Raw genomic sequence first — 12,056 nt, 5'->3', positions numbered from 1 at the left:
AATTGATAACATGGCTGAGAAGAAAATATTTAAGTATCATTATGGTTTTTATGACTGTGTACACTGTACATTTTAGAAGTTGTTACCTACAGTTTATACAAACATTATGGTCATCAACCATGCTAACACAAATACGTAACTGTTACGTAACTGCAACGTAATCTGGTGACCAAACTTTCGTCGTGGCAACGTAATTAGTTACGTCGTGGCAACCGGAAAAGTGAAATTCCCAGATACGTTGTTACAACGTAACTTTGTGACGTTACCAGTTAGTAAGCACGACGTTGTGACAACGTAACTTTGCGACGTTACCAGTTAGTAAGCACGACGTTGTGACAACGTCCTGTGCTGGTACTAAATATGTCATTTTCAAGGCGGACAGTTGGTGTCCTCATTTGCCCACACCTCATTTAAAGACTATTTAAATCTGCTGAATGATGAATGCATACTCAAAATGAGGTAAATTCAGCTAATTTATTTCGAAAACAACAGTACACAATAACATTTTAATTAATTATAACACAATTATAATTCGTTTGAACAAAGAAGGGGAATGTAGAGGAATGCAGAACAAGCGAACTACTCCAATTCTGCAGGGCCTACTGGCAGTCGATCCTAAAGAAACAGCACAACAACAAAACAACAGGTTAGTCATTTTCATTGTAACCTTTAAATAAGAGTTGTATTAGGCTAAAAAAGGCAAAATAAGGGATATATGATACTTAAACTGTGTCACATTATTTTTTGCAAAAAATGCAATTTATAAACTGGCCTTTTGCTCCAAATGGCGAAATTATGTCTGGGCACTGGGAAAAAAAATGGCTTTTTTTAAAAAAAATTCTCACTGCAAGCTCTTATTGTTCCTTATAGGGAATATGATAACGTCTACATGAAATTCACGCACCGTGAATTTGTCGAGTTTGTCTGATAGTAGCTACATAACTCTGCCTTAACCCCGCAGCAAAAATAAAACAAATCCGAAATGACTCCAAAGGAGCAATTGCTGATTGGTTGTTATTATCCGCCTTTAAGATAACGTCTGTTGTAACGACTCTGCAGAGGAAATCTTTTCCCATGAAACGTTTTTTTTTCCCTCTTCACAGGAAATGTTCAGTTTCTTGCTACTGCTAATTATTCAGGAATAATATACTATTTTAAAATCTTCTCAAAGACAAAGGTAAGTCTGATTTTTATCCTTATCCCGTGTGGTGATTTATGTTTGTTGATTAAATGTTGCATATTGTGAGGAAACTCATAGGCTTAAGGTCACATAAATTACAGAGATTTTGCAAATTAAATCGAGGAGATAATATTTATTGAATTATTGATATTTAAACTTGCACATGAGCTTATGGGAGCTGTCCAGGGTGATGAAAGCAGTTTGTAACTTTTTCCTAACAAAAATGCTGTGAAAATGTTGACTAACGTGGAAATTGTGTTTTGGGCTTAACTTATCTTAAAATAATTTGTGGAGAAAAAAGTTTACAGACCGGTAATGTAACTATACACATTTTATTGTTGTTATTTTTTATTTGTTTTTATAGTCCTGATAAATAATATCGATTGGAAAAAGCAAAAATGAAATGCTTTTCATTTTAAGTCAGTCCTTTTCATAACATCTTGTGAGAAAAAGATGCAACTCCTGTGACATAAGATCTTGTGGCAATCAGGGTTTAATATGTAAGCGACATTTTCTCGTAACAACGAGATGTTATGTCGATAAAAAATGAATAAGACTCGTGAGACTTACAGTTTCAAAAAGTCGCGGTTAGCAGTGTGTGTATTGCATCACCTGACCCGTGCGATGGGTTTAACAAGGTTTAGGGAGAATATAGGCTGAATATGAACCAGATTCAGATTGTGTTCATCAGTAGAGTGAGTTGATTATTTCTTTGATATGGAAATGCAAGTACTATGAAACTTGTGTAACTTTTGTGCGTGCATGTTGATTTATTTGTGTTGTAAATTCAAGAAAACTTTCCGTTTTACATTTTCCCCAACATTAGTTTTTTTTTCTTCTTTTTTCGCATTTAATTATGTAGAATTTTGTGTATTTATTTATATATTTATTTGCGTGTTTAAATATTTTTGCAGGTTTTTCCCTCCATTTTTTCAATCAAATCAAACCATTGTCTGATTAATATGAAATATTTTGACTTTGTTCCCCCTATTTTCCTATATTCAACATCAATACCTGAACATGTTTTTTCAGTTGGGCTGGCACATGTTTCAGTGTCTCTGCAATGTAGCACTCTACGTCCTTCTCTCCCAGATCAGACTTGCATTTCATAACAGCATCTGGAACAAAACAGAAATCACGAATATTATGTAAGTAGCCTACCATTTATTTATGATGTGTTATCATTTTAAGTTTGGTAAAGGTATTTCACTTACAAAAGTTATTATCAGACTTAATGATTACAAATTTTTGATTCGTTCAAAAAAGCTGATTCATTCAGTAAAGACACCTTTTATATTGAAAGGACTCAAACTTGTGATCACAAGTGGGCAAAACCCCTTAATGGTGGACAAGATATAGCAGCGGACAGGAAAAAACAGATTTTTTTATTATGGACCAGGACTGACCTGAAGGAAAATGCTATATACTGTAAATGCAGCTACACTCGCTTTCTCGATCTCTCACTATTTTTTCCTACAGAAGGTAAGGCTTTTGATTTTACTTCATGAAAGTTGCATAGATACATATTTTTCGGGTTTAATATTTGTATTGTGTGGCAACCGTTTTATAAAAGCAATAAGGCACTCGAGGCAAGTGCTGTATCGTGAATAAGTTATGGCTGAAGGGGTTACTCCGCTTCGCGTCGCCAAACAACACCCTTCAGGCGTGATTATTCACGATACAGCACAACCTCTCGTACTTATTGCTTACTTATATAAATATATATATATATAGATATATACCCCTAGAGCAGTTCCGTCAACTGTCCCGAGGGTCGGGCCATCGGGCAGTAATTATTGTGAAGCCCTGATTATTATTTACTTGACTCCATGTCCTTAAAACAATTTTTTTTTTTCTGGAACACTAAAGCTATATGATGCTCATATTTTTAACACAAAAAAGTGCACAGTGATTTTATACTTTTAAGTGGCTTAACATTCTTCAAAGCATCCCTTGTTATATGCAAGAAAGAAATACAGTTTTGAATGACATAAAAAGAAATGTTCATTCTTTACAATGTTTTCAGACTCACGTTTGATGACTTTACACAGAGTTGTGTCAATCAGAGGCAATTTCTCCCTTTTCCCCTTCAAACTGAAGTGGCTCCACACGATGTTTGTTGCTACTGCCCGCATCAATCTCCTCACACAATCCCCTGGATTTGCCCCACCAATAAGGCTGAGATGGTGAATCTGTGAAACATCATGGTTTGGCATGCAGGTTAGTACAGTCAACAAACTCATTTTTCATTTCTCATTGTCACAATTTAGTTGTTGAATATGTAAAAGTAGAAACTTACATAATTGTATATATTAATAAAGAAATTGTGCGTATTTGCTACAGAATACTATAGAATTGTATCACCGATTTATAGATTTTATTTATTAGGAATGAGGAATTCATTAATTTATTAAATAAATATGACTAATAAAAAGAATTGAAATAATAGTAATGCTACTTTCCATTGCTTTTAAATGAGTGCTAAAAAAACAATAATGACATAACCATGAATGTGTTTTGTAATTGTTAAATCATATTTAAATAAATATATAATACACAGTTTTAAAAAAAATATCAAGGTAATTTTATGTGCCCCGGAATATAATAATTCCAAAATACTCACCACTCTCTTTCTGAAATCCAAGTCTTTAAGACGGTGGTCAAGGGCCTCAAGCTCCTCTTTGTTTTGAGCAATATTGAGCTCCAGGATGTCTTCCGCTCTCTGATGACCCTGGCGTTTCCTCAGTAGGATGAGTATTTCTCTCTGGGTGGCTGCCAGGCTGTCTACTTTTCGTAGCAGAACCTCCAGTGTTTCTGCAATTAGAGAGCACCAGTTACACACTTGGTGAACCAAAAAGGAGCATAATATTGTAATATATTAACTACAAAACAAATATCATAAACCTGTCTAATTGGACGAAAAATGAACTTTACACCGTAATTCACTTAAAACGCTATCTAAAGGAAGAACTCAGTATCAATATGTACTCTTTTTCTTTTTATAATTTACATTCGATGCATTTGTTTCTTAGGCCTATAAAATGTACCTTTAAGCTCACTCTTCGTTGGGTCATTGGGTCGTTGGGTCTTCGTGTGGTCAGCCCTTGCAGATGTTTGTCTCTCCTCTAAAAAAGTTATGTAATGTTATACAACAAGCACTCACTTTGAATTATTCTGTGTGGGAAAAGGTATCTTGTATGGACAATTTGATTCCTCATGATATGACCTATTTACCAATGTTATTTTGTTGCATACGCAATGTTATTATCATTGCCTCATCTAACTTCTAACATCAGTTACTTTCAATTCAATCTAAAATCAATTCAAATAAAGTTTACAGATGTTGAATACAAATTAAATTTTACCTTCAGTAATATATTCTGCCACAGACACAGAATGAAATATGGGTGATTCATCAAGATCTGCAAGCATGATAAAAACACAGTTGTCAACTTGAACCTTGAAAAACATCATATTGAGACGAATCCAATTGCAATCTGAGTATCTGAGTTGTCATTCTTTTCTGTACAACAAGTACAACATTTATATATCTGACAAATTATTCTTAAATAATTTAAAATAATACATTTATCGTGAAAATTATTAAAAGGAAGTTTCTGTATAGATAATGGCAGTAGTAATTTATCCAATAATAATTTCCATTGCCCGATTTGCATGGTTCTTTTGTCAATTTGGCTATAAACCAGCACAGACAGTGTACACAAAAATGTCAGTGGGTGCAATTAATTCTTAGTGAATTCACCCCATAGTGTTAAATAATTTATTCAATTCTATCTTTAGATAAATCATGTGATGTACTGGGATCTGAATGGTCATTCTGGGAAGACTCTTTGACTTTTTCTATTTTGAGAATACAAAGACAAAAAAGAAGTACATGTAATTGCAGAAAATATATTTTATATACTCATGGTACTATACTGTTTGATTTGTTTGTACTAATGTACTTGGTTTATGTTGGGGTGGGATGGGAAGTGTAGCCTCTGTTGCTGTATCAATGAAATGTAAAATAACAAATATGTTTCAGGGGGGAAATTTTCATTTTAAACATTAAATTTAAATAATTTATTTAGTTGTTTAAAAAGAGCATACAAATATACTTATACCTTTGTCTGGCCTTTTCTTTAGGTTTTTTTTAGGAAATGGTCCATCTAAATAGCATGCAAAATGTTAATTTACTTTAACCTGAATTTAAATTGCCATTTGTTGAATGGTATTTACAATGGTACCTTGATGCTTTCTTTTTCTTGGGGTCGCCCTCAGTGGTGTCTCATCTAAATAGATCACACATTATTAATGTGCAGTTAGCAATGTATTCTTTGAAAGTTGATAATGATCTGATTTTTTCTGTTTCACTATCAGAAGATCTTAATGGACTACACAATACTCAAAGACTGAAAGTAATGCATACCATCGCTGCTGTCATCATAACGGGCAGGTTTTTTTTGTGGCCTTTTCCTGTAGGTGTCAACATCACTCTCCACAGCAGAATGATATTCTGCTGCTTTGCACCACTTGAGGGCCTTTGCAAAATTGTCTGAAAATATAAAGCCAATGGTAAAACAATTAAAATATAATCATAATGTACAATCAGATAATTAAAGTATCCTCAAATAAATTAATCATTACCAGTATTTGCCAATACGCGGATTTTCTTGGAAATCCAATTTTTTTCATCAGGAATGTCTTCTTTTTTTGCCCTTTTAGTGGGGTTTGTAGGTGGCCAGTAGCTGTATTGTTGCTAGCATGCGTCCAGTGAAGTCAGAGACATTGTTAAAATATTTATATACATTTCTTAATTTTTATATTTTTGATCAAGATTATATTGTTGATGTGGAAGGTTATGAAAAATGTTCTTGTACCCCATTTTCCCTGTGTGTCCAGCACTGGGCTACAATGCCAACCGTCGACTCCTCCGTGAATTCAACGATGACATACATACTAAGGAAGGGATGAGGAAGGTCAGTAATTTGCCAAAACATTTTGCTTATCACATCTCAAAGAATATGCACATTAAAGTTCTCCTACATTGTTATAAAAGATTCACTGCTGGTGTAAGATGGCCATGAATGTCACTGTGTCTCCATTTTCGATCTTGATTGCTCTCTTTTCAATTAGTTTTTGGAGATCCACCTCATTGTCGCTTGTTTTTTACTGAAGTTGTACACCCCCAGAAGGAATGAGGAGCAGGGCTCAATGAACAATGGTGCAGGACTATGATAAATTCTGCAAAGAACATGTCCATCTTTCTCCTCATCGTTGGTGATCTCGCAGCCATTGTCATCGTCTAGGATGAATGCTCTATCCTTGCTCTTCTTTGTTTGTCTGTCTTTGTTGTTTTTAATTGTGGATGCACGTCTTTCCTCAATCCTGTTGGCAATCTGGCTAAGAGGGTGTGTTCCACTTCGTACCATCTTCTTGATTGTATGCAGGTATGTTTCGAATTTAAATGCACTGCAGTTGTCCAGACCATGAAATTGTATAGCATCATCAGTGATGTGGAGCATTGAGTGGATGTTGTACACTATGAACTCATTTCCATAGAGCTCTCGTCCTCTGCTGACAAAGTAGCTGAGCAAGCATCTAGCATATTCTGAGTGCTTTTTGACCAGTGTTGGGGAAACTAAAATGCACATTGCCACACCGAATGCCAAGAAATGTAGGTACATGTCATGCCCAAGAATTCCTTTCAACACAAGCTTGCCTGTATACAGCAAGAATTGACGGAATTCTGTTGCCTTCCATCTCTCCAGCTCATCCAGGCCTCGAGGGGTGCGAGCAAAAATGGAAGGAATTTGACTCCTAAGCTGAAGCAACCTAGAGCTGACTACTTGTTTTTGGGTGGTGGAGAGCCTGACTCTTCTTTCTCCACGGGTCCAACTGACAAGAAGCCTCTTCATCACCCCCAAGCATGCCTGATGCATGTAGTCGATTGGGAAGCTTTTGACCATATCAATGGGCAGCTGGATGAGTGGAGTATTGGCATTGTGATGCTCAGGCTGAACTTGGCTCCTAAATGAATCATCTGTGCGCAAGGTGAGGTTTTCTGTGGCTGGAAATGTTACTTTATTAAACCATTCACCTTTCTGGTCACATTTATCACATCCATAGTACCCAGAGCACAGCTTTGTGCCTCGTGTAAAGGCTTTTGCTGGAGCATCACACACAATGCAGAGAACATTAATAGTGAAATTTCTCTCCTTATACTGAAGGCCATGAGACATCAGATCATTGAGGTCTGCAATAACATCATCTAGGAAAGTCAGATCGGTGGGTTTCTTGTTTCCACATGTTAACGTTGCTGGAAAAACGATGATGGGCTTGAGATGGACAGCACAGAGCACAGGCCACATAACTTTACTTGAGCTCTTGAACAATGGCAGGCCATCAATGTTGAATGACAGATTAATTGTGTCATGGTCCAGGATCTCTTCAACAGGGTACTTATCCAGTTTGTCCAGCAACTGTTGATGCAGTGGGTAATGCAAATACTCCATGCCACATTTCTGCATTGTGGTTATTTTCCTAGGTGTTTTGAGCAGAGTACGAGCAGAGGATGGAAGATTAGTGTGGCCATGTTTCTGAAGAATTTTCAACAGATGGTCAACAGCATTGTTCTTTACTTCGAACTGAGAAGCCCAGGATGCCAGTTCTGTTGCCAGGGATAAGCTTGCCATGATGTCTTCCTGGTCAGATGTACCATCTTTTTTTTCTGCAATGTCCATGACTTCCTCTAAGTCATCCTCCCAGTCAGTTTCTTCTGAAGGCCAGGATGCTTCAGAGGACATTGGAGATGAAAGGTTCATTGTGTTCTCCGTGGAACCTAAGGTATCACCTGCATCCCATTGACCTTCTGTGACTGTTTCGGACTCTTCCAGACTGTCCAATTCAGTGTTGTTATTTTGTGTAGATATCTTTTGAAGAACACGTTTAGTTGCTCTCCAGGATCTTAGATACTGCCTCGAACGTTCTATTTTGTCCGCACTCATTGTTAAGTCTGTAAATATTTTAGTGTAATGTCTGAATGTGCTTCTGTTTTTCTAACAACAAATCTCACTTATCATTTTTGATTGAATTATTTTGATTACTGTGCAAATGGTAACCCATCATTAAAAACACATGAAGTTACTTAAAATCTTAGACTACATAAAAGTCTTAGATGACTACATAAAAAATAAAAATAATAAACAAAGCTTGAAGTGAAGCTAAGGAATATTACTTACCTTGAAGTAAAAGATGGTAAGAAAATAATCTCAATGGAGGAGGCACTTGAAAACGATGTAAAAATCTACTAAATTAAAAAAAGATAATCATTGGGTTGGTTTAGGTAAATGCATTGGTATCATGAATCGAAAAAGAGATCAGAAACTGCAAGAGCTTGTGAATCAAACTGAATCATGAAATCTATATGAGTCTCCAGGCCAACATCTGACTTATAACTTTACTAAGATTGTATCTGGTAGGCATTCAAAACATACTTACAAAGACAAAGTCGCTATGTGCTAGGGCTCTTAAAAGAGCCTTTGGGGTGTAGTTAGATGCTGTTGACACACAGGGAAAGGGGAGAGAAAGTAGAAACATGTCTAAATATGAGTGAGATATGAATCTGTACGAATTAAAATGCATTCAATTCCGTCAATGATTTTTGACTAATCAGGATGACTGCTAGCTTACTTATCACTTACAATAATCATAGACATATGGTACTTTACTGTAGACTACACAGTATTTTACTGTTGAAATTACAGAAAAGTCTTACAGTGCAGCCTTGCGAAACTTTTTCAGGACGGCCTTGAATACGTCGTTGGATGATTTGAATTCTGTCTGTCCTATGATATTGTATTTGGATATATAGCGGTTCAGTCCAGCTCGTAGGGAGAGAAAACTTGACACTGAATACTCTGCGCCAGATGCGTTTCGGACAGTGGCATAGAAAGCCCGCAGCTGGGTATTTAAAGAGTCTGCCCCGCCTCTCTCTAGTTTGTCCACAGTATTTTTTGGCTTAAGCCAGTCGTTACATTGACAGCCCAAGCTGTTGTTTTTTTGGTGTTTTCTTCATGTTTTTCGCCCTCGAGTCGGTCTAGCTGTTCTTCGCTGATTGTTTTATGTCTTTTGTTGTAGCCGGTTGCCTTTGATGTCCTCTTCCGTTTATTTGTTTTTTTCATCTGAGCTATCCAATACTGCGGTCGCCCAGTTGTTAAAATGTTTATGTTCACCATAAATATTAAAATTTACTTCCGGAAAATCAAAATAGTCTGTCATTTTTTTTCCTCTTGAAGTTGAAGTGGATTTGTCGCTGTCACTTCTTGTTATGAATTGTATCCTATTTTCCGTTATTACAGTTGACTACGCGAAGTGATATGGAACTGTAATGCGGTCAAGACCTGCCTGGAACTACTTTATCCGTGCGTTTCCCTGAAAATAATTGCACACCTTAGAACGTTCTCAACCAATCAGAATCAAGCATTCAACAGCCCTGTAGTATAATATAATAATAATTATTATTATTACCATTATTAATTTTATATCCTATCATTATTTTACAGGTCTTCATCTGTTGCAAAAGATTTCCTCATTTGGCTGGTTTGGAAGGACCGAGTGTCAGCATTACAGGAAAGGCACAGATGGCTGAAAGCTGGTTAATGACACAAGTGTCTATATGCATTAATCAGTGTCATAGTTGAATAGGGCATATACATACTCAATCCAACACACACACACGTGTGAGCACAACAGATAAACAGGATTTCTGACAAGGAAGAGTAGAAGGGGTTTTACTTAATTTCTTTACCAGAGGCAGATGAAATACAACACAAGTACCAGAGTTTAGTTAAACATGAACGTTTCTGAGTGTGGAAAAGTGCAAAACCAAACTAACTGGCTATGTAGGTCTATGTAGGACACGTGCTGAATAAATTCTTGAACCTGCAAATAATAAGTAAGGGATAATGTAGAGCAAAGCGGTTGTTATAGCGAATACAACCCCGACAGGCTGATCAGGAGGAAGCGGAGGGTCTTGAATCAGCCTGAAGGGGTTGTATTCACTATAACAACTGCCTCGGTCTACATTATCCCGCTTATTACATGGCTACCTACCAAATAAATAAATAATTTGACACAAAATATTGATTTAAAAAGGAGTTTATTGATTTAAAAACGATTGTATAGCTTCTGCTAAAGAAAATAGTCTGTTCCGTCTCTACGGTTAGAATCCTGCGTGTCCATGGCAACGTTCTGCTTTGCATGGCAACGGTGTGTTATCCTTAGCGTAAATTTTATATAGGTTTATTACAAGCCATGTAATAAACCTATATAAAATGTACTCTATATTACAAGTGACAAAAAATGTTTATAGGAATAGTGCAACCAAAATGGAAATTCGTTCATTATTTACTTCCCATGTCACTCCAAACATGTATGCCTCTGTTTCATGGAACACAACACCGTGAGAAGATCGACAAAGCCCTTAAGACCACCGTAGAGTAAAAGCTGTAATAATTTATCAGTTAATTATTATATTTTTTTTTTTTTATTATTAATTACTTTTAATATCTAAATAATTGCCAAGTGAAATCAACATTACAGTGTCATGCAACATTTAATGCTGTAACAAAACTTTGTTCTGTTGTTCCATTTGTTCCTGTTTTAATAAAACTTTTAAAGCCTGTTGTGTAGTTGTATTGTCATTTTGTTTAGTCTTTCCCTAAAGACTATGACCCAAAAAAAATTTGTTTGTATGGTAAAACTAAAAAAAAAATCTTTCATATTTAAATAGTGTCTTGTTACAGTTGGTAACTTGATGGTAATAAAATTACAGACATGCGACGTCGAGACTACGTTGTCAGATGGTAAGTCATGAAATTACCAAAACGTCACTTAACTGGGACGTAGTTGGTTATTTTGTTACCTTAGGAGACCGTACTGACGACGTTGTCAGTTGGTAATTTTTGATGGTAATAAAATTACTGACATGCGACGTCGAGACTACGTTGTCAGATGGTAAGTCATGAAATTACCAAAAAGTACGAATAGATTACGTAACTGCGACGTCGTGTGTTAGCTGGGATATTAGCAATCAAATGGAATGAGCGTCACCTTTCACTGGTATTGATTAATACAAGACAAGAGAAAAGAAAAGAAAAGAAAAAGAGAAAAAACGACATAAAAAAAACAAGGTACACATAAAAAATATAAAATACATATATATATTTGTATATAAAGAAAAAAGAAAATTAAACAGTAAATCAAATAATAATGACTTAATGCATGAACGACTTTTGACAAGTTATATGTTTATCTACAAAGTCAATAACATTTACTTGCTTACCCTTTCCTCCGTGCATAACATCAGCATTTGTATGCATGAAAAATAATCTTGTCTTCTACGACGTCGGAGCGTATAAATGTGATTTCTCTGCATGGCAAGCCATCTCGCAAACACAATAGTAAAAACAACAACAATAGGCAGCATATTTCCCCGAACCGAACCTGCAGCTCCTGTCCAACAATAACCACGCTTCACGATCGAGTCCGTCCCAAAAATACTTCTCAATGCGCCCTTGTGGACTTGCGCGAGGGGCCCTATAAGTCTGCACTACATGACGTCACCGAAGTGTGGACTCTGAGGAAGTCCACAAGTCCGGAGTGTGCCATTTGGGACAGGGCCATAACACAGAGTACGCGCGATAACCAATTTGAAAGTGAAAGTAAAATACGAGCTCGCTGATGTGCGCAAATTAGGCTGCACATACAATAGTCACCCAATACCCATCTCTGGACTAATTAATTGGCTACGTTCTCTGTTTGCACTTCGAATATTGAGAGAGTAGCTACTGTAACGTCTTGACAACAAGGTAGG

General features: G+C 36.3%; 1 protein-coding gene across 4 annotated transcripts; it reads right to left on the bottom strand.

Annotated features, from left to right (window-relative positions):
* Nucleotides 1-468: 468 nt before the first annotated feature.
* Nucleotides 469-11,728, bottom strand: LOC127625307 (uncharacterized). Of its 4 annotated transcripts, none has more exons than XM_052100517.1 (15): nt 11,526-11,728; nt 8,681-8,739; nt 8,422-8,489; nt 6,061-6,139; nt 5,828-5,939; nt 5,610-5,735; nt 5,428-5,472; nt 5,305-5,349; nt 5,146-5,187; nt 4,546-4,602; nt 4,228-4,305; nt 3,804-3,994; nt 3,213-3,372; nt 2,195-2,298; nt 469-615 (listed from the first exon to the last, which is right to left on the bottom strand). In XM_052100517.1, the coding sequence occupies exons 4-15, from the start codon at nt 6,136-6,138 to the stop codon at nt 580-582; spliced, it is 1,074 nt and encodes a 357-aa protein (XP_051956477.1). In that variant the 5' UTR covers nt 6,139; nt 8,422-8,489; nt 8,681-8,739; nt 11,526-11,728; the 3' UTR covers nt 469-579. The 4 variants fall into 4 exon arrangements, with proteins under 4 accessions (XP_051956477.1, XP_051956475.1, XP_051956478.1 ...); XM_052100515.1 differs by having other exon boundaries at nt 8,422-8,486; XM_052100518.1 differs by lacking the exon at nt 11,526-11,728 and adding an exon at nt 8,958-9,057.
* Between the last annotated feature and the right edge of the window lie 328 nt (nt 11,729-12,056).

This window comes from Xyrauchen texanus, chromosome 31 (genome assembly GCF_025860055.1).
Source record: "Xyrauchen texanus isolate HMW12.3.18 chromosome 31, RBS_HiC_50CHRs, whole genome shotgun sequence".
Lineage (NCBI taxonomy): Eukaryota > Metazoa > Chordata > Actinopteri > Cypriniformes > Catostomidae > Xyrauchen > Xyrauchen texanus.
The sequence above is the reverse complement of the archived record's forward strand: the minus strand, read 5'-3'. Positions and strand labels throughout refer to the sequence as shown.